This window comes from Lithobates pipiens, unplaced genomic scaffold (genome assembly GCF_037356315.1).
Source record: "Lithobates pipiens isolate NorthernLeopardFrog02 unplaced genomic scaffold, aLitPip1_a1.2 Scaffold_8, whole genome shotgun sequence".
Classification (NCBI taxonomy): domain Eukaryota; kingdom Metazoa; phylum Chordata; class Amphibia; order Anura; family Ranidae; genus Lithobates; species Lithobates pipiens.
In genome coordinates this window covers 275,879,710-275,907,350 of record NW_027507903.1, presented here as the reverse complement: position 1 = coordinate 275,907,350, position 27,641 = coordinate 275,879,710, and the positions used below count along the sequence as shown (strand labels likewise).

At 42.2% G+C, this 27,641-nt stretch overlaps 1 protein-coding gene across 1 annotated transcript in view; it reads left to right on the top strand.

The window, feature by feature from the left end:
• LOC143962680 (dynein axonemal heavy chain 3-like) overlaps window positions 1-27,641 on the top strand; it is a 2,426,925-nt gene that overhangs the window by 842,626 nt on the left and 1,556,658 nt on the right. The window contains exon 27 of the mRNA XM_077472045.1: window positions 6,784-6,982. Within this exon, the coding sequence (XP_077328171.1) occupies window positions 6,784-6,982 (199 nt within the window). The remainder of the gene's footprint in view (window positions 1-6,783; window positions 6,983-27,641) is intronic.

The following is a 27,641-nucleotide window of genomic DNA, read 5'->3' as shown; positions in this document are numbered from 1 at the left end:
TCCCTGCAGTTGCTTTGTTTCGGGCTATCCAGCCCCGAGACTTCAAATTGCATTGAACTGCACCCCAGGCCAGTAGGGCCATGGGGGCTAGTCAGGAGGAAACAGACAGAAAATCCTCTGGCACGGAAACCCTGTAACACGTGATGTCAGCACCTTAAATGCCACCTCCCAGAATGCACAGCAGGAGAACACTCCCACTGGGCTGGTTACGAGAAAACGTGGCCGGCGGTGACAGCGACACCTGCAGCCAAGGAGAACCCAGTGCAACCCAACTGGACTGGTACTGAAATCATAATTTAGTAAAATTAGCCCTACAACTTAACTGTGGTTTCAGGAATATTCATTTTCAAAAACATATAGTGCATGCTCGTCAGGAGCCAGTGCTATATATATATATATATATATATATATATATATATATATATCAAAATAATGCAGTACTGGAAAATACATCCTCAACACCATAATATCAATATACTTGTGAATATAAAGTACTAAAGTGCCAAAAGTTATTAATAATATAGTGTTAAAAATACATATATATATATATATATATATATATATATATATATATATAAATTGGTATGTTAATAGCAGTATTGCACAGTGCTTCAAACAGATTCATAGTGAAAGATAATTGTAAAAAGTCCTACATAAAGCAAGTCCACAGTGAAAGGTGTTTGATATTGAAGTACTGTCCAAATGCATCTCTCCCATCACTTCTAAAAGTGATCCCATGGTGAATGTGCCTGCGAGACCACTTTTATCAGACGCCAAATTACCCGCAATAAAAAATGATAGCATCAAAGTAATGACTTATATATACCATGGGTGGTCAGCAAGTTTATTGTAAGTTCTACTTTCTGATTTTCATTTGTACACAATGGTCTTCCTCATGTAACTGCTATCATATCTCCACAGTTTTAAATTGTAAAATATACAGAATCATTGTAGTAGCTAAAGTATACCGTGTCTGCCAAAACTAAAAATGTCCACATTTGTAAAAAGGTTATTAAAAAGTCACATAACAATAAATAAATAAATAAATAAAAGCTCAACCCCAGCTTATGAAAAAAAATATAAAATATAAGCAGTCCTGTACTAGCAAAACAAAAAATCCGCTCTTACTACAATACTTCCTTCTTTGGACTCTCTCGAATGCAGACTCACCCATCTGTGATCCAGCATCATTCAGCCCACTTTGTTTGCATTCAAGGCATCAATGATGTGCATCATCAAACTTCTCTGGGCTTACAGGAGTCATCTGCAGAGAACAGCTCCATTTCCTTATATAAGAATTGAACCCTATGGAAAAGTGCTAGAAAATTAAGGGTGTCCACGTAAAGAAAACATTACAAAATAACTCATAATATGTGCCCATTGAAAATTTAACCTATAACCTAAATGTAGGTTTGGATGAGAACCAGAAAATATACTTAAACCAGTATTGCTTAATACTAGAGCAAGCAAAAGGAACCCTACTGTGTTTAATAAGATTGTTACATAGTTACTACACACATCTGGTAATTTAGCTTGCGTTTTTTTTTTTTGTTTTTTGATAAACAATGATTGTAGGTATTGCAAGTTTATCAGGCATTGCATGCATTGAAAATGTGATAAATGCAATGACAAATCATAGCTACATGACCAAAAATTTAAACGGGAGGTTTTCAGTTTCTGAGTTCTCTCTTTTTTTAACTTTTGAGCTGTATTGGGTTTATGTTTCTTTCAAGAGTTGCAAGTGATTACTCATAATGAGCATCAAGCTCCTTTGAAATAGATTTTTCTGAGATAAAGCCGACTGCTTTTCATTTTAATAGTGACTATAAAAATTAAACACCTCATTAATCAACCAGATTCCTATTAAATATCACAGAGTATTAGCACAATAAACAGATATCGAGGCAAAATCAGATAGGGATAAAGTTCTTTGATTTAATAGCTTTGTAACATAACTTTCAGGTGAAAACCCAATTATACAAAAATTAACAAAGTAAATACTATCATTATATTAGAGCCTTACTCACAGATGATTTTACTTTTCTGCCATCCAGAGATAAAAACAGCTGCAAAATCTCGCATGTTATTCCCCACACCCCCATCCTAGTATATATAGAATATTAACTTAAATACAAATAATTTACAATATTTGCTTCAGTAAATCTAGCGTTGCCTACTGCCTAGTACTGTTTCTGCAAGGGTCATGTTTTTGGTACTTCCCTCAAATTAAACAGCCAAGGTGATAACTATGATAGAATTAAAAATGGAGGATGGAGAAAAACATAATCTATTGTTGATAATGGGAAAAAGTGGTTTTAGTAATGCTGAGATTCATTGAAAAGATACAGGTTGTCATTGTATTTTAGAAGTATCATGTGAATTTATTGTGCAAGGCAAAGCAAGAGTGTCACATTTATGAAGTCACCGTCCCTTACCCATCAGTACAGACTCACCTTCATTCCTACATACTGTCTCTTTGTGACATCACTGGTGTCAGGTGATTGGCTCAGTACAGTCACATTGTTACATAGTTAGTCAGGTTGAAAAAAAAACAAAAAACACAAATTCATCTTGCTCAATCAACAGAAAAAAATATAACTACATAGAAAACCTTCATATACACAATCTCATACCCACAATTAATCCAGATGAAGACACTGCAGCTTGGGCGTTGCATGCTATTATTATGTCTATGATCTACCAAAACACCAAAATCCTGACTCCGCTAGTTATTTTCCACCCAGAATGTATGATGCATGCAGGTTTTTAGCCACAGGTGTACAATTTCACATTTATGCACAACAAGCCTCGTTTGCCACATAGATGCTCAAATAAAATAGTGCATTAAGGTTGGCTTGTAAGTTGGAGATATCCTGCAAGGACATTATTCCCCTACATATCTTGGTGTCATCTGCAAATACTGAAATAATACTTTTAATCCAAAAAAGTGGGGGTCTAAACACTGAATTTTGAACCAATCACCTTAGACCATTCAGAGTATAAATCCTCAATCACAACTCTCTAAAAACAGTCTTTTAGCAAGTTTTCTATCTATTTACAAACTTAATTTTTTTAAGCGTGTAGACATTAACATACATATTAGCCATGTGTGAGGAACTGTGTCAAATGCTTTGGAAAAATCCAAGTATACTGTATTCATTGCCACACCTTTGTCAAATTGTTTGCTTATTTCCTCATTAAAGGCAAACATATTTGTTTGACAACTTTGGTCTTTCATGTATTCCATGCTGTCTATTGTGTTAAATATTTTTTTTCTAGCAAAAACTCATTTATGTGGTCTTTTATTAAATTTTCAAGCATCTTCCCAACTATAATAGTTCAACTCAGCCAGTTTATAGTTATTGAGTAGATACTTTGATCCCTTTTTTCATTATAGGCACTGCATTGGCCTTGCACCAATCCAGAGGTCCCTCACTAATGATTAAAGAGTCTATGGAGGAGATTTACTAAAACTGCTGCACTCAGAATCTGGTGCACCTGTTCATGGTGGCAAATCAACTTCTAAACTCAGCTTGTTCAATTAAGTCTGGAAGCTGATTGGTTTCTGTGCAAAAGTGCACCTGATTTAGCACTCTCCATCTTTAGTAAATAAACCTCTATAAGTCTCTGGAATCATAGAGTGATTCATATGCTCTTTACCCAAAGTGCTAAACCTTTTCTTTGCTATGCTATGGCAGCTGAAAAGAGTATTGAAGATAAAATTATTATGTGATCATGTGCTGCTGGGAAGTAAACCTGTTGCTTTTCTTATATATATATATATATATATATATATATATATATATATATATATATATATATATATATATATATATATATATATATATAGTTTGTTGAATCGTTAGTGGGTGAAATCAACGTTTATATTCAACCTCAGTGACAAGAAAATTTGAGGAGCAGGGGGGAAAGTTTTTCTCAAACAAACTTTTAACAGTGTATTTGGTTTTCTCTTGTTCAGATATTTTATTGATGACAAGAATAAAGGATACAAAAAGAAACATGTCACTTTTGAGACATAAGGCAAATATAGTAAGGTACAACTAATCAATAGGGAAGTGTCTAAGAAAATAATCATAAGAACAGTCCATGGGGAAAACAGCATCGGTTCAAAAAAATGAAACAAAAGGAGTTTCTGACATAGGGTAATTATCTTAAATAACAATAGGTAGGTTTTATACAAGATAGTGAAATCTGTTTGTAGAATGGGGGAGATGACTCTCTTGAGAATAATTAAGCTGGATAAGATCATAAGGACAGGCAGCTGTGTGTAGAAGCTTACCAGGATAAAGGGGTTGGGCAAGAAATATATGAAAGGGTATAGTTCTCAAAGGAACTGAAATGGACATGCGGTTGGTAGTGGAAAACATAGGTGGAGAGTAGAAGCAGAAGAAAGAAAGAAAAAAAAAAGGCAGGGAAGAGTCCCTCAGGGGAGGCAGGGGGAGGGAAAGAAAGAAATGTTCCAGGGGAGAAACTGGGCCTGTGTATGTGGTTTAAATTCGATAAAGTCCATTCATTTCAAAATCAAATGTTAAAAGCAAACAAAATCTTTCTAATGACATTCAAATGTTCTGAGAATGTTATGAGAATTTTCGTAAAAAAAAAAAAAAAAATCCTAAGACTTTTCCAAAAATGTTAATTTGCAATTCTATTCATCTATGGCCAGGTGAAGACTCAAAGCCTTGTTCACTAGGAACCTTGGGCAGAATTGAGAATCCCGTTGGAAATATGTCATCTCTAATGTGCTTAGGCAATAAGAAGACAGGAAGGGATTCAGCTTCACTGGAACAATGCTATATTGAAATACAAGCTTTGAGTTGAATTGTTCTATTCTTTTAATGACAATAAATAAAAGGGCGGATCTTCCTTTATTTAATGTTAAAGGGGTTGTAAAGGTAATTTTTTTATTTTCTACATAGGTTCCTTTAAGCTAGTGCATTGTTGGTTCACTTATCTTTTCCTTCGATTTCCCTTCTAAATGTTTTTTTTCTTTGTTTTCTTTGTCTAAATTTCTCACTTCCTGTTTCACCCCAGTAAGCTGTTCAGTAAGCTGTTCTGGCTGACTAACCACCAGCTCGGATGATGGTGAGAAGTTTACTGAGGAGAAACAGGAAGTGAGATATTCAGACAAAGAAAAAAAACATTTAGAAGGGAAATCAAAGGAAAAGGTAAGTGAACCAACAATGCACTAGCTTAAAGGAACCTATGTAGAAAATAAAAAATTTACCTTTACAACCCCTTTAAGATTAATAAAATATATAAATAGTATTTTATTTCCACAGATTAGAAAATTTCAATTAGTATTTGCATTTTTTTTGACAAAATGTATCCTACTTTATTCCTTAAACCAATTATTCCATTAGTGCTATCATCTGCCATTATATCTTCCACATCATTTTTTATAAAGTATACTTGTTGGAGCTACTGTTGATAAAACATGGTAGATAGCTTGTGTCATGGTGGAGTGTTTGCTTCTGCAATAGGTTATTCAGAAGTGGTTTAAGATATCACAGACACTTTAGAGGAGATTTACTAACACTGGTGCACAACCAATCAGCTTCTAAATTCAGCTTGTTCAATTAAGCTTTGACAATAAAAACTAGAAGCTGATTGGTTATTTGCACAACTGCACCAGTGTGCAACAGTTTAAGTAAATCTTCCCCTTTACATCTAAATAGAATGGTTACTGGAGACATGCCAGCTGCAAAAAAATACAGTTTTGGACAGGTTACAAACAATAGCTAAAGTTTCCTAACAAAATACAAACCCGTGCTTTTGTACATAGAGAAACAAGGTTTTCTTTCCTCCATCATGCTACAGAAGCCAGTACAGGGTACTAAAGCTGCTCCTTTAAGCAGCTTTAGTGTCCTATACTGGCTTTGTGCAACACTGCACCTGCAGTGCAACTCTGATGTGCAAGCACCATTTGCCTAGCAACACTCTTTAAAATGAGCAGGGGACATAAAGTATAAGAGGCAACTACATACAGAGAAATGTAAAAATGTTGTAGCTTACATAAGACTTACAGAGAACTATGGGTTAGCTAAAGACAGCACAACATTGGCTGTCTGCCATTTGTTTGATTGAAAGTTGCAACAGAGCCTTATTATGGGAAATGGGTCACTGCAATGAGTCAGGGCTAGTAAGTTATTCAATGACTGTATGTGTATACGGTATATTTCAGTTTGAGCTATGAAACCTATAAATAACTTTTTTTTTTTCAATCATATGTAAATTGAGAAAAAACATATCTGCTAGTTCAAAAAAATGATGCTACATCTTAATATGCAATACTTTACTTAAAAGACATAATCTTTACGTTTTTTTCACTTAGTCCTTACCATAATAAAAATATGCTTATGAAATCTCTTTACTTAGCAAATACTCCTTATTAGCCATGTTGAATTTTGTGTTTGATTTGGGGGGCTTTAACTGTTAATAAATGTATTACATATTTAGGTATTTTTCACATTTTTATATATTTTTTTGCTCCATATTCCTCAATGTATAATTTCCTATTCTAAATGTCACACAAAAGCAAGTAGAAAATAATGCTTCACTGGCCTATTTATAGCAATATGGAACATTGCAAGATCACTGATTTACTATATTAATAAGTACATTAGAAACGTAATATTCTTTTGGATGTAGTTCTGTTTTATTTGTGCCAGAAATACTGTAGCTACTTAGAATTTTATAATCCATTTCTTCCGTATGGGTTGCGTTTTATGTAGTAATGTGAGTTTTTTCTTTTTTCTTTTTTAGCTCGAGATGTTGTTTTCAATTTAAATAATCGTGGGATTACAAACTGTTCAGATTTTGGCTGGATTGCACAAATGAGATATTACTGGGAGGAAAACAATGTTGTAGTTAGAATGGTTACCACAACTGTAACTTATGGATATGAATATTTAGGCAATGCTGGAAGACTTGTCCTTACACCTCTGACTGATCGTTGTTTCAGGTAAAATCATATTTTCACACAATGCTTTTTATTTAGCAATTTCTTTATACATTTCATGAGTGTAAAATGACTTGTAAAAATACTATGGCTAGGAATAGTAGCCTCTGAAATACCTTTGTTTAATAAAAAAAAAAAAAAATCCTAAATAAAATAAATAAATATGTTTAAATCAAGGGCAAGTAGTAGGAGAGCATTCAGTAGTTGATACATTACTAGAGACTAGTGAAATGGAGAGAATTTGTCAGGGATCAGGGGAACACCAGTGCAGCTAAATAAATGGTGTAAATTTCAAGTGTATATTTCAAGTCTTACCACCCCTTTCACCACCCCAGCAAGTAGATGCTGATAATAGCTGTCAAGTAATCAGTAAGAAAAAAAAGTTCTAGTAGCAATATTAAATATTTTTTTACAGCCTGAGAAAGACTGTATTAGACATACATATTCATTTCAATGCTGGCCAGAATGACTGGAAGTTCTGAGGGCAATACATTTAGACTAAGACAACTAAATTTCTCCTCCTTGCACAGCCCGGAAAGGGGATCCGTGGCTAGCAACAACATTTCAAATCTGATGTCTTCCGCTACATGTCTGATTTCAGTTCTTCCTAATTTCACAGGGGGTGCAAGGCCAGTTTTAGCAGTGACCTCTGCAATCCTTAAAGTATAACTATAGGCAAAATTATTTTTCATTGTGAATAGAGTAAAGGAGGGTTATAACACCTGGAAGATTTTCTTTTTTTTCACCAGCTTCCCATTGTGCAGATTTTTCTTCACTTCCTGTCCCATAGCCAAACAGAAAGGGAGGGGAATTAGCTGCAATATAAGGGAATTTTTTAGAGACCTCCAGGTCACCAGAACTAGTGTCCCCATTGGAAGATTTCCCCTCTATTATTTTTCTGGGGACAACCCAAAATGTAGGATTTTCTTTTACTTTCACTTTCAGTGATAATGGTAAAGAGGACAAAAAGAGAGAGAGTGGATCTCTGCAACAGGGGCACACACAGCAATAAAAATTGACAAGCAATGTACTCCCTCTGCACTCCAATACATACAAAAAAGTTGCCTTTATTTAAACTTTAATGATACAGTACTGGATTTACCACTGGCTGCTATGGGTTTGGTTACACCACTGTTTACTTCCACTCAGAAATGAATCATGTATAATATGGTGTTCATGCAAGAAAGTTAAAATAAACCTATCATCATATAAATATGGGCACTGCCAATGATGATTTGTCTGAAAAAGCAACAGTGTCTAGTGAACAGGAACTGGAACAGGCTTGCAAGATGGGATTTACTTAATACATGGCTGCTCCTGATCACTGGTTTACTATCTAGTTAAGACAGAATCAGGATGACAATTCAGGAACACTTTTTTAGTTTTTTGTTTTTTAAGTAGATTTTATTATATAACAAAGTAAGGTGACAAAGACATTTATGAATAGCATGGATTTGTTACATATGGTAATGCAATAGGCATGATTACAGTACACTAATCAAAATAGTAGCTCCTATATTATCCTCACTTATTTCTTAGAAGCTTGCACTTCATGGCAATAATCCAGGTTTAAAACCTGAACAGCTACAGTATAGTAAACTACGATTTGTGAAATAGCTGCAAATGAATGATGAGAATTTTCTACCATAAAAATTCAACACAGCAGGAAAAAATAAATGTCAGAGGGAACTGTAAATGGCCAGCATGCTGGAACCACTATTTCACAATATATGGCTACTTGGAAGCCTAACAAAGGCTCATGATAAAGGCACTGGAGGTTTGCAAGATGTCACAATCAGTGTCCCTAAGTCCTTAGCAGTAAAGGAATAATTAATATTTTTTCACCAAAAAGTGTATCTGATGCTATTTGATGAGACTTCTGCATGGCTAATATGGAAAAGAAATCCTTAGCTTATGGTGAAACTGGGCCAAAAAGACAATGTTTTTGAGAAAATTGGGGCAGAGGTTTAATGGATGAGGAGAATTTCATTCACCAGCAGATTAAACCAAATGTGAGTGTTTGTGTTGCTAAGGACTTGGCTGATGCCGTATTTAGAAAAGGGGAAAACACTGCGCTATAGTTTGTAAAAAATGGCCACAACAGCCAAAACAGCCGCCAACACTAAAAACAAACAAAGTTCAACAGATGAAATAATAAAAACAGTGTAGCGCTTCAATAATAATAAGTGTAATCAACACAAATTAAGAAAATAATAATAGCAAAACAAAAATCGCACAGAACTAGATGCCTGAAAGTAAAAGTCCAACATAGGCACTCATTCCACTATGTTGATGGCATAGGAGTGGCCAAACCGTCACATGGAAGGAAAATGGTGTGCTAGACGAATATGTTCATGCAGGTAGACTTGATTGTAACCATCAGTAAATAGTAGATAAATACTTCTTACCGGAACAGTTGGACTCACACAGTCATATGACGGCTGAGTCTAGAAGGCTTGGGGTCACAGTCAAGGACCAAGGAGTGTGAGGAGAGAGGTCAGTTGAGCTAGTGGTGGAGCTCCAGGCGGTTATAGGCTCAAAGATGGATCCTTTCAGATGGAACATCAAAGGTCGAAGTGGTCAAGCTCAAACGCAGCCCGTTGGACCAATACTCCAGCCTCCCCCGAATGGGGAGGGGGGTGTTTGTGAAGTTTTAAACCAAAACCATGGAAAGAAGGAAAAAGAAAAAAAGGCTCCACATGGTGCGGGTCAAACGATATAAAAACGTTGGTTTATTGAAGTCAAAAGGTAACAAATGACTTAGTGATCACATAAAAAAAACGAAATGAACTTAAAAGCAATGTGGGGTACCAGCAGCTCGCCCGACGCGTTTCGACATATGTGTCTTCAACTGGGGCATGTTGGGACCCACCACATTGCTGACAAATATATAGAGAATGAGAGAGAGGTTCCGCCTAACAAGAGGCGGGACATCCAATCTCAGACAACCTCTTAAAGCTACAGTATACAATTCAGTCAAACCAAAGTATACCAATTCAGACACTATAAGCAAATGCAAATAACATCTCAAAATATGCAGAATGTTAGTTGGGTATTGATGACAATAAAATCTAGAAAATAAATAAAAAATATAAAAATAAGCCACCATGCTCACGCATGGATAGCACTGAATAGATTACATTATTCATAGCCTAATCAGATATATGGATGCAACATAATACAAATCACTTATGAAGCATATGTTAGGGACACATCAAGCAATAATACATAAAGGTAACACCTGCATTGTTAGTATACATGAGATACATTAAACATTTACCAGAGACTGTCAGTTTGTATTTGCATAATTCACAGTTTCATCAGACTTATGAATTGCAAACAGCCCTAGTGCTCATACAAAGCGCATACAGAGAGCACATCCAGTCATGGTACAAACAGTCAGATCTACACTGTCAATTGTACATAAGCTGTACTATACTATCCCAAGAGCAAGCTGATTTGTATATATTGTAACAAAAACAGAACTATGAAGTTCTCAGCGGTGATATCTAATAGAGCTCTATCATTAGATGTCTCTTACTTGTTGTACCAGCAATGTGTGACCTGGGGATGTGGATAAGCAATCATGATGAAAATTGATACGTGATGATCGGTTTAGTAAAATTTAGATCAGATAATCTAAAGTGTCATAACATGAAATGACACAGGAAGGGCTGAACCAATCACTGAGTACGTGTATCATGTGGTTAGATGTGGGAGTAGTTGAGAAGAGCTCAAGTCTGTGGAGTAGGGGCGTGTGTATTTGCATATCATTGAGCAAGAGTGTAAGGAGGAGGTGTCTTTCAAAGCCTGGCGCCAAATTACTCATTATTATGCGTTCCATGCTGCAGGTCACAACAAACTTCGTGAACGCTTATAGGTGCATGCCGGCAAAGTGGGGCGTGTGCGTACAAACGTCACATATTGCGTACTCATGCAGAGATTGAATAAACAGAAGGGGGCGTGTGAGGTGTAGAGGAGGGGAGAGCCTTTCCATCTGGCGCCAACTTCCCACATGGAGAGCGTCACACGCCACTGGGCGTGGCCAGCAGCAAAAGGGCCAATCCAAGGGTCTATCAATATACACATGCGCCCTGACTAATGACGTAATTACGTCATGTCATGCGCAGTGATGGATCAAGGGTGGAAGCAACGAAATGATCGCGGGGACTATGGGAGATGTGACAATGTCACGTCACGTCCAATAATAGAGCCCGACGTAACCGTAGTAACCGTGGTAATCTTATTATGGATCACTAGCGCCATATATTATCATTTTTATTATTGATTTGTTTTATACTTCTAACTACTTCTCTAGTCCTCCCTTTCCTCGGTATTATACACCAATATACCCATTATTTATTCATCGGGCACTTTACTTTTCATTTTCACTTCCTAAATTCGCGCTCTCTGTGACACAATGCTCAATTCACCGCATACACTTTGCGTTTCCATCATACACTTTTTCTCATATATTTTTTTCTCTCACATATCTCCCTTTCAGATCTCTGCTTGAATCTGGCTATATGCGTTTATTACGCATTTTTCCTAGATCATGTGGGATCTGGGACTGATTTCCTTTCACATTCTCACTTTTATGTCGAACTTCACTTTTGGCATTAGTTGAGAATATGCCATATTCATTATATTTTAAGGTTCTTTCTTTGGGTTTCTGGTACCTCAAAATTTAAATTTACATCTTTCAGGTCAATATGTGCGTAATATGGGCGCATTACATCTGACCCATGCGATTATTCCCAATTTCCCACTTCACATAACCTTTGGCTATTAGTGGTAAAATCTCCACAGTAAGAAGTATATTCTGACTGTTTAGTGATATTTGTCTCTTCCTTTTATTCGTGTACTTGCGTTCCTTTATTTGCGGTATCCTTTTGCCTTTAAAAGCGGTGGCACTTCCGTGGTTACCACGGTTACGTCGGGCTCTATTATTGGACGTGACGTGACATTGTCACATCTCCCATAGTCCCCGCGATCATTTCGTTGCTTCCACCCTTGATCCATCACTGCGCATGACATGACGTAATTACGTCATTAGTCAGGGCGCATGTGTATATTGATAGACCCTTGGATTGGCCCTTTTGCTGCTGGCCACGCCCAGTGGCGTGTGACGCTCTCCATGTGGGAAGTTGGCGCCAGATGGAAAGGCTCTCCCCTCCTCTACACCTCACACGCCCCCTTCTGTTTATTCAATCTCTGCATGAGTACGCAATATGTGACGTTTGTACGCACACGCCCCACTTTGCCGGCATGCACCTATAAGCGTTCACGAAGTTTGTTGTGACCTGCAGCATGGAACGCATAATAATGAGTAATTTGGCGCCAGGCTTTGAAAGACACCTCCTCCTTACACTCTTGCTCAATGATATGCAAATACACACGCCCCTACTCCACAGACTTGAGCTCTTCTCAACTACTCCCACATCTAACCACATGATACACGTACTCAGTGATTGGTTCAGCCCTTCCTGTGTCATTTCATGTTATGACACTTTAGATTATCTGATCTAAATTTTACTAAACCGATCATCACGTATCAATTTTCATCATGATTGCTTATCCACATCCCCAGGTCACACATTGCTGGTACAACAAGTAAGAGACATCTAATGATAGAGCTCTATTAGATATCACCGCTGAGAACTTCATAGTTCTGTTTTTGTTACAATATATACAAATCAGCTTGCTCTTGGGATAGTATAGTACAGCTTATGTACAATTGACAGTGTAGATCTGACTGTTTGTACCATGACTGGATGTGCTCTCTGTATGCGCTTTGTATGAGCACTAGGGCTGTTTGCAATTCATAAGTCTGATGAAACTGTGAATTATGCAAATACAAACTGACAGTCTCTGGTAAATGTTTAATGTATCTCATGTATACTAACAATGCAGGTGTTACCTTTATGTATTATTGCTTGATGTGTCCCTAACATATGCTTCATAAGTGATTTGTATTATGTTGCATCCATATATCTGATTAGGCTATGAATAATGTAATCTATTCAGTGCTATCCATGCGTGAGCATGGTGGCTTATTTTTATATTTTTTATTTATTTTCTAGATTTTATTGTCATCAATACCCAACTAACATTCTGCATATTTTGAGATGTTATTTGCATTTGCTTATAGTGTCTGAATTGGTATACTTTGGTTTGACTGAATTGTATACTGTAGCTTTAAGAGGTTGTCTGAGATTGGATGTCCCGCCTCTTGTTAGGCGGAACCTCTCTCTCATTCTCTATATATTTGTCAGCAATGTGGTGGGTCCCAACATGCCCCAGTTGAAGACACATATGTCGAAACGCGTCGGGCGAGCTGCTGGTACCCCACATTGCTTTTAAGTTCATTTCGTTTTTTTTATGTGATCACTAAGTCATTTGTTACCTTTTGACTTCAATAAACCAACGTTTTTATATCGTTTGACCCGCACCATGTGGAGCCTTTTTTTTCTTTTTCCTTCTTTCCATGGTTTTGGTTTAAAACTTCACAAACACCCCCCTCCCCATTCGGGGGAGGCTGGAGTATTGGTCCAACGGGCTGCGTTTGAGCTTGACCACTTCGACCTTTGATGTTCCATCTGAAAGGATCCATCTTTGAGCCTATAACCGCCTGGAGCTCCACCACTAGCTCAACTGACCTCTCTCCTCACACTCCTTGGTCCTTGACTGTGACCCCAAGCCTTCTAGACTCAGCCGTCATATGACTGTGTGAGTCCAACTGTTCCGGTAAGAAGTATTTATCTACTATTTACTGATGGTTACAATCAAGTCTACCTGCATGAACATATTCGTCTAGCACACCATTTTCCTTCCATGTGACGGTTTGGCCACTCCTATGCCATCAACATAGTGGAATGAGTGCCTATGTTGGACTTTTACTTTCAGGCATCTAGTTCTGTGCGATTTTTGTTTTGCTATTATTATTTTCTTAATTTGTGTTGATTACACTTATTATTATTGAAGCGCTACACTGTTTTTATTATTTCATCTGATGCCGTATTTAATTGTTAAAGTTTTAGGTGTTACAAATACAGCAGTAGATAGCAGTAGATAGTAAGGTTTGTAGTGTCATATACACTAAAATTCATAGTTTAGGCAACACTGTTTGTGAGCTGACAGCTCTTATATTGGGACAACTTGGACTTTGTTGCAATTACAGAGACATGGTTCAAGGATTCAAATGACTGGGAAATAACTATGTCAAGGTAAACACTATACAAGAAAGACAGGAAAGAGGGGAGGTAAGGCTGCCATATATGTTAAAAATAGCATAAAGCTAATGTTAATTAAAAAAAAAAAAAAGTACTTGAAACCCTCTGGGACTGCCTTTCAATCGGAGAGGGATCTTCCCTTAGAATCTGTGTAGTATACAGACACCCACGACAGAATGAAGATTATGATAACCTGTTGAATGATGAGATAACACAAATGGCAAGGAAAGAAGAGGTTTTAACCACCTGCCAGCAGTACAATGTAGACATTGTACCATTGTGTACCATTGTCCAGTGTGCATATACAACAACAGAGAGATTGGGTACGCTTACCACAAAGGATGGACACACACGCCGAATAGCGGTGAGTCAAACAGGCGTTTGGACAATCCAATCCAGCAGAACTCCAATCAGAAACTGTAGTAGTAAGATGGTGTACGCCAACAAACACAAACGAGGGAATGCAAGATGGATAATACACACCAGGAACTCCTTACAGGCAAACATGCCTGGTTCTTAGGTCAGACACAAGCTGGAGAGTGTCAGGGCTGGCTAGCCCTTCCTTCTCTGGGCTGGCTGCTCAGCTGTCAGCTAATTGCCAGCTCTCTTCCCTCTCCACAGTTACCAGCTGTTCTTGGTGATGCTCGTCTGACCTGCCTACTTAAAGCCATCCAGCTCACTTCACCTCTACCTTCGCCTTGGTCAAATCACAAGGAACCATCTACTGCGGTTTGTTTAAAGACTGGCTTGCTGACATCCCTTCTGGGTCCTTATCCTGCTTGCTATTGCTCTACTTGGATCCCTGACTTCTGGCCTGGCTGATTACCCGATCTGGTTATTGAACTCTGGCCTGGCTGACTACTCTATCGGTTACTTGACTCTAGCTACGCTTTGACTACGCTTTTTCTATTTACCTTTTTATTTTTTATTAATAAACAAGTGTGATTTAATTGTACTTCTGTCTCAGTCTGATTCATGGTTTCTGACAGAGAGTATGTATGGTACTCCAAACGACATCCCATCAATGGATTAGAACATAAAGGAAAAAGAAAATAGAAAAAAGGGCCTCCACATGGTGCTGATGAATCAATCAGGGCACCAATTCACAAAAAGGATATTGGGGCATGGGAGAGTGCAGAGAAGGGCAACTGAATTGTTATGAGACATAGAAGAGCTCAGCTATGAGGAAAGATTAGAGGAACTGAATTTATTCTTCTGAGAAGAGGAGATTATGGGGGGACAAAAATAGGTATAAGTATAAATACATAAGTGGTCCATATAGTGAACTTGGTGTTGAGTTATTCAGTTCAAGGGGGCATGCTTTACGTCTGGAGGAATAGAGATTTAATCTCCAAATATGGAAAGGTTTCTTCACAGTAAGAGCTTGTCAGAAACGATGAATGAGACAGAAGTACAGTTAAATGGCACTTTAATAATAAAAGTAAATAGAACAAATGTAATCAAAACATAGCCAAAGTTCAGTAACCAGACCAGATAGTGAGACAAGCCAGAAAGTCGGAGCCAGGGATCAGCGTGGTGAAATAGCAAGCAGGATCTGGAGCCAGAACGAATGTCAGCCAAGCAAGTCTTTAACAGGAATGCAGAAGATAGTCTCTGTGATATTGACCAAGGCAAAGGCAGAGATCATATGGACTGGGTGACTTACGTAGGCAGGACTGACAAGCAGGATATCATTGACAAGTGAGTCACTGTGGAGTGATGGGAGCTGGCAATTAGCCGACAGTTGAGCAGCCAGCTCAGAGAAGGAAGGGCTGAGCCCAGCCCTGACAGAGCTGTGAAAATGTAGAATAGACTCCCTCAGGAACTGATTCTATCCAGCTAAGTAGATTAAGAAAACCTGGATTATTTACTAAATGTACATAATATAATTGGATACTAACATTTATAGATAAAGTTAATCTAGGGAATATCCAATTGCCTCCAGGGGGGTCAGGAATAATTTTTCCCCTGCTGGAGCAAATTGGATCACTGGGGTTTTCTGCCTTACTTTAGATCAACTGTGGGTATAGGATTGTGTATATAAGAGTGTATAATTTTCCTCTTTTATTGATTGAACTAGATGGACTTATGTATTTTTTTTCAGCCAAACTATGTAATAGTACCGTAAGTGGATTCAAACACACTTGGGTAAAAACATAGCTCTATACTTAGACATAAGTTAAAAAAAAAAAAAAAAACTCAAAATAATTGTCGCAGTGGTCAATGGACCACTTGGCCTTTTTTCTGCTGTTGCTTTTCTTTGTTTCTATATTTCTTTCTAAAAGATGGGTGATCCGATTATTTGCATGGCTCCTTGTAAACGTGTAAAAAAAAAAAAAAAATTCTGACATATGGAGGAGAGAAGTGATATAAACACCATATTGTTTTGCAAGGGCAAGGATGATAAAAGAGGGTATATAGTATCAAGTAACTATCAGATGGCTAAAAGCAGTTTTTGCAGTTGAAGAATGAAAAGCAGTAAATCGCAATCAAGTTGCCAGGTGTTAACTTTATGTAACACTACTTACAGGAGTAGTGAAGTTGTACCTCAAGAAAAAATGTCCTTCATCCATTATCTTCTACAACAATGTAATAAACAGCACACCTCTACCCTACATAACCACTTCAATATCCGGCCATAATCATACGACGGCCACAGATGGGATCTCCCATCCTGGGTGGACGCCATATAACGGCCTCGGTATTTCGCCGCTCCTGCGGGCCCCCGGGACACAGCCCTTCGGACACAGCCCGTCCCCGATCTGTAGGATTTTCATTCCCATCCACCCCCCGATACATGTGACCGTCCATGTCCAATCACAGCCGGCCCCATGTACTGTGCCATTACAGCACTCATGCATGTTCCTAGGGCGCATGCAGAGCACTGATCGGGGATGTGGCTTGTCGCCCTCACACAGCCCAACCCCAATCGCAGTAAAGAGCCAATGAAATTGGCTCTTTACCACGTGACCGGCTGTGTTCAATCACAGCTGGTCACAGAATGAGTACCCGAGTACCTGTCCCAGCCCATCTGAGTACCCGAGTACCTGTCAGCCCATCTGAGTACCCGAGTACCTGAGTACCTGTCAGCCCATCTGAGTACCCGAGTACCTGTCCCAGCCCATCTGAGAACCCAAGTACCTGAGTACCTGTCACAGTCCATCTGAGTAGTGATGGCCGAACGGTTCGCCCGGCGGTCGTTTCGCGGCGAATTTCCGACATTCGCGGTCCGCACGTTCGAACGCCTTTTTCCGTCGTTCGCCGCGGCGGACTTACGTGTTTAATGTATACAAGAACTTTAACCTTTGGTGACACGTTTATCATGTGATACAGGACAGCCAATTGAGACATGACAGCACATGGACACTTGTACATTCCCCCTAACCTATAAATACACCCGATCCGGTGGCCATTTTACATTCTTTCTTCTGTTAAGATAGGGACAGGTTCCTGTATGGAGTAGGGAGAGATAAACCACTAGCTATTTGGTACACAAAAGTTCTTTTCAGGACTGGTATAGGTGTTAGGTGTTGATAGGTTTGCTGTGCTGCTGATTCTTGCAGCAGCCTGAGTGTCTTTTGTTAGTTTAGAGAAAGGGAAAGGACGGTGTATGCTACAGGGACAGCCAGATTAGTCTTTCATCATCATCATCATCATCATCATCATTAGCTGTTACTATCAAGGTCCACAAAAGAGCTGTTCCAGTAACCACTAATCGTTCTCTTTTTTTGCCAATTTGTATAGGGACAGGAAGGAAGCAGTGTTGTCAGGCAGTGAGGGTAATTTTAAAGACTTGCTGTTATTATTAGTTCCACAAAGGTTCTTTTCAGGACTGGTATCAGTGGTACAGTAATAGGCTTGTACATGTATAATATTCTTTCTTCCAAATATAGAAAGGATATTATACTTGACTGCTGCCCTTCTGCTGCAGTCTGCTAAACATTCACAACTCACTTGTTCCACAAAAGTTCTTATAAGGACTGGTAACTTGGTATAGGGTGCTACGGTACATAGGCTTGAGTGCGGTACAGTCTGCTGTTCTGTAAGGACCGCTATCGGTCCACAATAGATAGGGTTGACGTGCACCACTGCTGACCGCTGCCCTATACTGCAGCAGTCCTTCAGCGGTATAGGGACTGACGTACAGTCTGCTAATCACTAACACACAACCTGCTTGTTCCACAAAAGTTCTTATAAGGACTGGTAACTTGGTATAGGGTGCTACGGTACATAGGCTTGAGTGCGGTACAGTCTGCTGTTCTGTAAGGACCGCTATCGGTCCACAATAGATAGGGTTGACGTGCACCACTGCTGACCGCTGCCCTATACTGCAGCAGTCCTTCAGCGGTATAGGGACTGACGTACAGTCTGCTAAACACTAACACACAACCTGCTTGGTCCACAAAAGTTCTTATAAGGACTGGTAACTTGGTATAGGGTGCTACGGTACATAGGCTTGAGTGCGGTACAGTCTGCTGTTCTGTAAGGACCGCTATCGGTCCACAATAGATAGGGTTGACGTGCACCACTGCTGACCGCTGCCCTATACTGCAGCAGTCCTTCAGCGGTATAGGGACTGACGTACAGTCTGCTAAACACTAATACACAACCTGCTTGGTCCACAAAAGTTCTTATAAGGACTGGTAACTTGGTATAGGGTGCTACGGTACATAGGCTTGAGTGCGGTACAGTCTGCTGTTCTGTAAGGACCGCTATCGGTCCACAATAGATAGGGTTGACGTGCACCACTGCTGACCGCTGCCCTATACTGCAGCAGTCCTTCAGCGGTATAGGGACTGACGTACAGTCTGCTAAACACTAATACACAACCTGCTTGGTCCACAAAAGTTCTTATAAGGACTGGTAACTTGGTATAGGGTGCTACGGTACATAGGCTTGAGTGCGGTACAGTCTGCTGTTCTGTAAGGACCGCTATCGGTCCACAATAGATAGGGTTGACGTGCACCACTGCTGACCGCTCACCTATACTGCAGCAGTCCTTCAGCGGTATAGGGACTGACGTACAGTCTGCTAATCACTAACACACAACCTGCTTGTTCCACAAAAGTTCTTATAAGGACTGGTAACTTGGTATAGGGTGCTACGGTACATAGGCTTGAGTGCGGTACAGTCTGCTGTTCTGTAAGGACCGCTATCGGTCCACAATAGATAGGGTTGACGTGCACCACTGCTGACCGCTGCCCTATACTGCAGCAGTCCTTCAGCGGTATAGGGACTGACGTACAGTCTGCTAAACACTAATACACAACCTGCTTGGTCCACAAAAGTTCTTATAAGGACTGGTAACTTGGTATAGGGTGCTACGGTACATAGGCTTGAGTGCGGTACAGTCTGCTGTTCTGTAAGGACCGCTATCGGTCCACAATAGATAGGGTTGACGTGCACCACTGCTGACCGCTGCCCTATACTGCAGCAGTCCTTCAGCGGTATAGGGACTGACGTACAGTCTGCTAAACACTAATACACAACCTGCTTGGTCCACAAAAGTTCTTATAAGGACTGGTAACTTGGTATAGGGTGCTACGGTACATAGGCTTGAGTGCGGTACAGTCTGCTGTTCTGTAAGGACCGCTATAGGTCCACAATAGATAGGGTTGACGTGCACCACTGCTGACCGCTCACCTATACTGCAGCAGTCCTTCAGCGGTATAGGGACTAAGAGTTTTGTCACAGGGTCATTTAAAAAATGACATGCAGAGGAAGAGGCAGGCCCTTCCGCAGGGGTGGTAGGGGTAGGGCAGGAGCAACAGGCTTGAGCCAAAGTGGGAAGTTGCAGAAGGTGCGTTCAATTACTTTAAAGGATGCACCAGACTTGGTTGAGTGGCTCGCTCAGCCTTACTCTTCTGCACCCTCCTCATCCTCTCGATCTGCACCCTCTTCTTCACTCTCTGCTATGTGCACCCCCAAAGACACTACCACCAACAACACGACCACCACCACCACCACCACATACCTTCCGCTTGAGTCACTGGAATTATTTTCCGATCCATATCAAGAGGACATTTCTGATGCGCAGCCACTCTTGGTATTGGATCAGGAAGAGGAGGTAGCAACAAGCGCTACTCAGCAGTCTGACGCCAGTACCCAGATCAGCCCAAGGAGGAGGTTGGTCCCCGGTGTTGCTGCCTACTCTACTTATAGCGGTGGGGAAGGTGACGTTGATGATGACGTGTCTAGTGATGTCACGTGGGTGCCCACAAGAGAGGAAGAGGAGGGGAGTTCAGAGGGAGATATGGACCAGCAGATAGGGAGGAGAAGCAGCAATGACTTACATTGCACAGCAGGGACAAAGCAGACTGCAAATGTATCAGGAGCGAGTCATCGACCATGTACGGTCACATCTGGCGCTCCCAGGACACCGGCACATGGCTCCGCAGTGTGGGCTTTTTTTAACGTGTCCGCTGCTGACAATAGCGTTGCCATCTGCAATCTTTGCAGTCAACGCGTTAGTCGCGGTAAGCCCAATACTCACCTAGGGACGACCGCCTTAAGAAGGCACATGAGCAGCCATCACCGAGCCCAGTGGGAGCAACGGAACACACAAAGCCACACTGCAGGCTCTCACCGTCCAGCCTCGTCTTCTACTTCTCCTTCTCCTCTCTCCTCACAATTGTCCTCCACTCCACCTTCCATCACGCCAAGCTCACATTTTTCTGCAAAAAGGCAGGCTTCCGTGGGCCTAATGTTTGAGCGTAAAAAAATGATGACGCCGGATAACCCTCTTGCCCAACGGTTGGCGGCTGGCTTGTCAGAACTCATAGCCCGCCAACTACTGCCATATAAACTGGTGGACTCGGAGGCCTTTCGCAAATTTGTGGCCATTGGAACACCACAATGGAAGGTCCCAGGAAGGAAGTATTTCTCAGAGAAGGGCATCCCAGAGCTATATGGCCATGTTCAGCGGCAAGTGAATGTATCTCTGGCACACAGTGTCGGTGCCAAGATACATCTGACCACAGACACGTGGTCTAGCAAACACGGGCAGGGAAGGTATATCAGTTTTACTGCCCACTGGGTGAACCTTCTGACGGCCGTCAAGCATGTAACCCGTGGCACCCGTGTAGATTTGGTTTTACCGCCACGGATTGCATGCAGGCCTGACTCTTCTTCTCCTCCTCCTACTCCATCCTCCTCCCTCTCCTCCTCAGCTGCCTCCTCCTTTTCCGCTGCTAGCGTCTCTTCCACTGCACCGCCCAAGCTCCCCAGAACCTATTCCACATGCCAGGTGAGACGTTGCCATGCCGTGCTGCGTCTGTTGTGCCTGGAAGCAAAGAGCCACACTGGCCCGGCACTCCTTTCAGCTTTGCGTTCACAGGCAGATGAGTGGCTAACACCGCTCAATTTGACAGTTGGTAAAGTGGTGTGTGACAACGGTGCCAATCTGCTTAGCGCATTGAAACAGGGCAAAATCACGCACGTGCCGTGCATGGCACACGTCTTAAACTTGGTCGTGCAGCGATTCCTTGTCAAATACCCTGGGGTCCAGGACATCTTGCGGCAGGCAAGGAAAATCTCGGCCCATTTCAGAAGATCTTACACGGCCATGGCTCGCCTTGCTGACATTCAGCGGCGACACCATCTGCCGGTCAGACGTCTTATTTGCGATTGCCCGACGCGATGGAACTCAACCTTCTATATGCTTGATAGGCTGCTCCAGCAGAAACGTGCAGTTAACGTCTACCTGTATGAACTCTGCGAAAGAAACGGTTCTGGGGAGCTGGGTTTTTTTTCACCGCGCCAGTGGCTGCTCATGCGCGACACATGCAGACTTCTGCGGCCATTTGAGGAGATCACCAAACTGGTCAGTCGCAGCCATGGCGCCATCAGTGACATGGTACCTTATGCCTTCTTTCTGGAGCGTGCATTGCGTCGTGTCATTGATCAGGCTGTGGAGGAGCAGGAGCGGGAAGATGAGGAAGTCGCAATGCTGGATGAATTCCCAGGGGGGGCTACTCTATCTGAGACAAGTCAACAACAGGAGTCTGATGAGGAGTCAGAGGAGGATGGTGCCGGGGCGGATGAGCAGGAGCAAGAAGAGCATGCTTTAAACCTTTCTGGGATCCCTGTTGTGCGAGGATGGGGAGAGGAGAATGAAGAGGACGACATTATCCTGGATGATGAGCAGGAGCCAGGCCACCACACCGCTTCCACTTTAGTGCAAATGGGGGCCTTCATGCTCCAGTGTTTTAATAGGGACCCCCGTATAAAAAGCATGAGGGTCAAGGACCAGTACTGGGTGGCAACGTACTTAGACCCCCGGTACAAACACAAAATGGCGGAAATGTTACCGCCGTCGCAGAGGGCTGTCAGAATGCAGCACTTCCAGGCCTTGCTTCGAGAAATGCTGCATTCTGCTTTTGCGTGCGCTGGCAGAGGAGCAATTCCCACTCCCAGAGAAGGATTTGCGGGTACCAATCCAACAGCGCCTGCAAGAAGAGGCCGGTTTGAAGATGTGTTGGTGACTTCGGATATGAGGTCATTCTTTCAGCCGACCCATCGACAGGTGTCATCCGGATCCAGCATCAGGGAACGCCTAGACCGTCAGGTGTCCGACTACATTGGGTTAACGGCCGATGTGGACGCTCTGAGGAGTGATGAACCCCTAGACTACTGGGTGGGCAGGCTTGACCTCTGGCCAGAGCTTGCCCAATTTGCAATCGAACTGTTGGCTTGCCCCTCATCCAGTGTCCTGTCCGAAAGGACGTTCAGCGCAGCAGGGGGGATTGTGACCGATAAGCGTACTCGCCTAGCTCACCACAGTGTTAACTACCTCACATTTCTAAAAATGAATGAGGCATGGATCTCGGAGGAATTCAACACATGTGATCAGTAGACCATGTATATGTCTATAAACAATTTTTGGAATCAAGCACACAGACCTTCTTAATTCATTTGGCTCACTTCCCTGACCCAAAAAAGCACACCGTACTATATGCCCCTACCCTCCTCTTTGAAGAGGTTGAGCGGTGTCATATTTCTACTGGGGCTGCTTATTATGAGGGGTTCCCACCATCCCTGTGCTGTGCTGACTTCCTCCTGGGTGTTCTTATTATGAGGGGCTCCCACCATCCCTGTGCTGTGCTGACTTCCTCCTGGGGGTTCTTATTATGAGGGGATCACACCATCCCTGTGCTGTGCTGACTTCCTCCTGGGGCTGCTTACGGTGCTGCTGTCAGCGCTGTATGTCACGGAGCTGCTGTCAGCGCTGTATGTCACGGAGCTGCTGTCAGCGCTGTATGTCACGGAGCTGCTGTCAGCGCTGTATGTCACGGAGCTGCTGTCAGCGCTGTATGTCACGGAGCTGCTGTCAGCGCTGTATGTCACGGAGCTGCTGTCAGCGCTGTATGTCACGGAGCTGCTGTCAGCGCTGTATGTCACGGAGCTGCTGTCAGCGCTGTATGTCACGGAGCTGCTGTCAGCGCTGTATGTCACGGAGCTGCTGTCAGCGCTGTATGTCACGGAGCTGCTGTCAGCGCTGTATGTCACGGTGCTGCTGTCAGCGCTGTATGTCACGGAGCTGCTGTCAGCGCTGTATGTCACGGAGCTGCTGTCAGTGCTGTATGTCACGGAGCTGCTGTCAGCGCTGTATGTCACGGAGCTGCTGTCAGCGCTGTATGTCACGGAGCTGCTGTCAGCGCTGTATGTCACGGTGCTGCTGTCAGCGCTGTATGTCACGGAGCTGCTGTCAGCGCTGTATGTCACGGAGCTGCTGTCAGCGCTGTATGTCACGGAGCTGCTGTCAGCGCTGTATGTCACGGAGCTGCTGTCAGCGCTGTATGTCACGGAGCTGCTGTCAGCGCTGTATGTCACGGTGCTGATGTCAGTGCTCTGTATTACGGTGCTGCTGTCAGTGCTCTGTATCTCCTGCACCCTCTTGTTTGCCTACCCTGGTCCCTGACCTTCCCTCTCCTCCATTGCCTTCATTAGCTCCATAGTCCTGAATTGTCAGAACAATTTCCCAAATAAAAAAAAAATGCTTGTAGTTATCGATCCCAAATTCACCTCATACATGTATTATGCTATTGTCCAGGTGGTGGGACTACGTGCTACCCCCTAATAATTACCCCGTGGCCGCAAATTCGACCTAAAGGTTTGCGAAATTCGCCTCCCATTGAAGTCAATGGAGCCCGCGGCGAACGGTCGTTTTCGCGAACGTTTGTGTCCGTTCGCGTTTCGCGTTCGCGAAACGTCCCGTCGGAAGTTCGTCCATCACTACATCTGAGTATCCGAGTACCTGAGCAACTGTCAGTCCATCTGAGTATCCGAGTACCCGAGCACCTGTCAGCCCATCTGAGTACCCAAGTACCTGAGTACCTGTCAGCCCATCTGATTACCCAAGTACCTGAGTACCTGTCACAGTCCATCTGAGTATCCGAGTACCTGAGCACCTGTCAGCCCATCTGAGTACCTGAGCACCTGTCAGCCCATCTGAGTACCTGAGCAGCTGTCAGCCCATCTGAGTACCCGAGCACCTGTCCCAGCCCATCTGAGAACCCAAGTACCTGAGTACCTGTCACAGTCCATCTGAGTATCTGAGTACCTGAGCAACTGTCAGTCCATCTGAGTATCCGAGTACCTGAGCACATGTCAGCCCATCTGATTACCCAAGTACCTGAGTACCTGTCAGCCCATCTGATTACCCAAGTACCTGAGTACCTGTTAGCCTATCTGAGAACCCAAGTACCTGAGTACCTGTCACAGTCCATCTGAGTATCCGAGTACCTGAGCACCTGTCAGCCCATCTGAGTACCTGAGCACCTGTCAGCCCATCTGAGTACCTGAGCAGCTGTCAGCCCATCTGAGTACCCGAGTACCTGTCCCAGCCCATCTGAGTACCCGAGTACCTGTCCCAGCCCATCTGAGTATCCGAGTACCTGTCACAGCCCATCTGAGTACCCGAGTACCTGTCACAGCCCATCTGAGTACCTGTCACAGCCCATCTGAGTACCTGAGTACCTGTCACAACCCATCCGAGTACCTGTCCCAGCCCATCTGAGTACCCGAGTACCTGTCCCAGCCCATCTGAGTACCCGAGTACCTGTCACAGCCCATCTGAGTATCCGAGTACCTGAGTGCCTGTCACAGCCCATCTGAATACCTGAGTACCTGTCACAACCCATCTGAGTAGCCGTCACAGCCCATCTGAGTACCTGTCCCAGCCCATCTGAGTACCCGAGTACCTTTCCCAGCCCATCTGAGTACCCGAGTACCTGTCACAGCCCTCTGAGTACCCGAGTACCTGAGTACCTGTCTCAGCCCATCTGAGTACCCGAGTACCTGAGTACCTGTCTCAGCCCATCTGAGTACCCGAGTACCTGTCACAACCCATCTGAGTATCTGAGTACCTGTCAGTCCATCTGAGTACCTGTCAGTCCATCTGAGTACCTGTCACAGTCCATCTGAGTACCCAAGTACCTGAGTACCTGTCACAACCCATCTGAGTACCTGTCACAACCCATCTGAGTATCTGTCACAACCCATCTGAGTACCCGTCACAGTCCATCTGAGTACCTGTCACAGTCCATCTGAGTACCCAAGTACCCGAGTACCTGTCACAGTTCATCTGAGTACCTGTCAGTCTATCTGAGTACCTGTCACAGTTCATCTGAGTACCTGAGTGCCTGTCACCAGCCCGTCGGAGTACCCGAGTACCTGTCACCAGCCCGTCGGAGTACCCGAGTACCCGTCACCAGCCCGTCGGAGTACCCGAGTACCTGTCACCAGCCCGTTGGAGTACCCGAGTACCTATTTGCAGCCCATGCCTCATAGAATACACATTGGGGTGTTTTCTTTCCAAAATGGGGTCATTTTGTGGGTATATCCATTGTCCTGGTGCTCCAGGACCTTCAAAAGTGTGATAGGTAGGAACGAAATGAGAAGTGTAATTTATGCTCCTAGAACGCCTGAAGGTATCACTTCTATGTTGGACCTCTGTATATGGCCAGGCTGTGTAAAAGTCTCACACATGTGGTATTGCAACACTCAGGAGGAGTAGCAGAATGTGTTTTGGGGTATAATTTGGGGTGCTATGTGTTAGAAATATCTTATAAATGGACAACTTTGTGTAAAAAATAAAGATTTTAATTTTCTTTCCACATTTTCTGAAGACTTGTGTAAAAAAAATAACCCTTTGAAAGACTCATAATGCTTCATAGAATATACTTTGGGGTGTTTGTTTTCCAAAATGGGGTCATTTCATGGCTAATTCCATTGTCCTGGTGCTCCAGGTCCCTCACAAATGTAATAGGATTATAGGAAATTAGAGGTGTCATTTATGCTCCTAGAACACCTGACTGCGCTCCCTGCATGTTGGGCCTCTGTATGTGGACACGATGTGTAAAAGTCACACACATGTGGTATCGCCATACTCAGGATGAGTAGCAGAATGTATTTTGGGGTGTAATTTTTGCTATGTACATGCTTTGAGTTAGAAATATCTTATAAACTGACCAGTTTGTGTAAAAAAAATGTTTTCATTTTCTTTCCACATTTTCCGAAGACTTGTGGAAAAGAATTAACTGTTCAAAAGACTCATTGTGCATCATAGAATATACGTTGGGGTGTCTGCTTTCCAAAATGGTGAATCGGAATATCACGGTACCCAATTACACAATAGGACATTAGTAAAAATAGCATTTACTACAAAATATACAAAAAAATACAAAAAAATCAATTACAACAAAAACATCAAAGCAATTGTTGCAAAAATCATAATAACAATACAGTTAAAAATCCTTAATATATAACCCCCACAGGTACGTAGAGGCACAATGATGTTGATATAGACGTGAACCTCAACTGGTTTCGTGGCTAGTGCCGCTTCCTCAGGAGGCATTAACCAAAGAATCTATAAAAGATACAATGCAGAACATCTAAAAAATTTAATTTTTTAGGGCTAAAAATTTATAAACAAGATAAGAATTAAAATCATATGGGTTTCATTACAAGGCTTGCACAAGGGAAAAGAGGAAGCAAGCCTTGTAATGAAACCCACATGATATGAATTCTTATCTTGTTTATAATTTTTTAGTCTCCTTTAGTCCTTTCCAATAAAACCCACATGTCCACCCCCTGGGGGAACACCCATCCTTGGGTGTCTCAGTTATGCTGTCTGTTGCCCTAGTGGGCTTCTATTGGTGAGTTGTACTGGTTTAATTTAATACTCCAATATCAATGTCCCTGTGGTATTTTAGTTATTTTTTTACCTTTTTGTTATCGTAATTCTGCATTGTATCTTTTATAGATGCTTTGGTTGATGCACTGGCCACAAAACTAGTTGAGGTTCATGTCTATATCAACATCATTGTGCCTCTACGTACCCCGTGGGGGTTATATATTAAAGATTTTTAACTGTATTGTTGTTATGATTTTTGCAACAATTGCTTTGATGTTTTTGTTGTAATTTATGT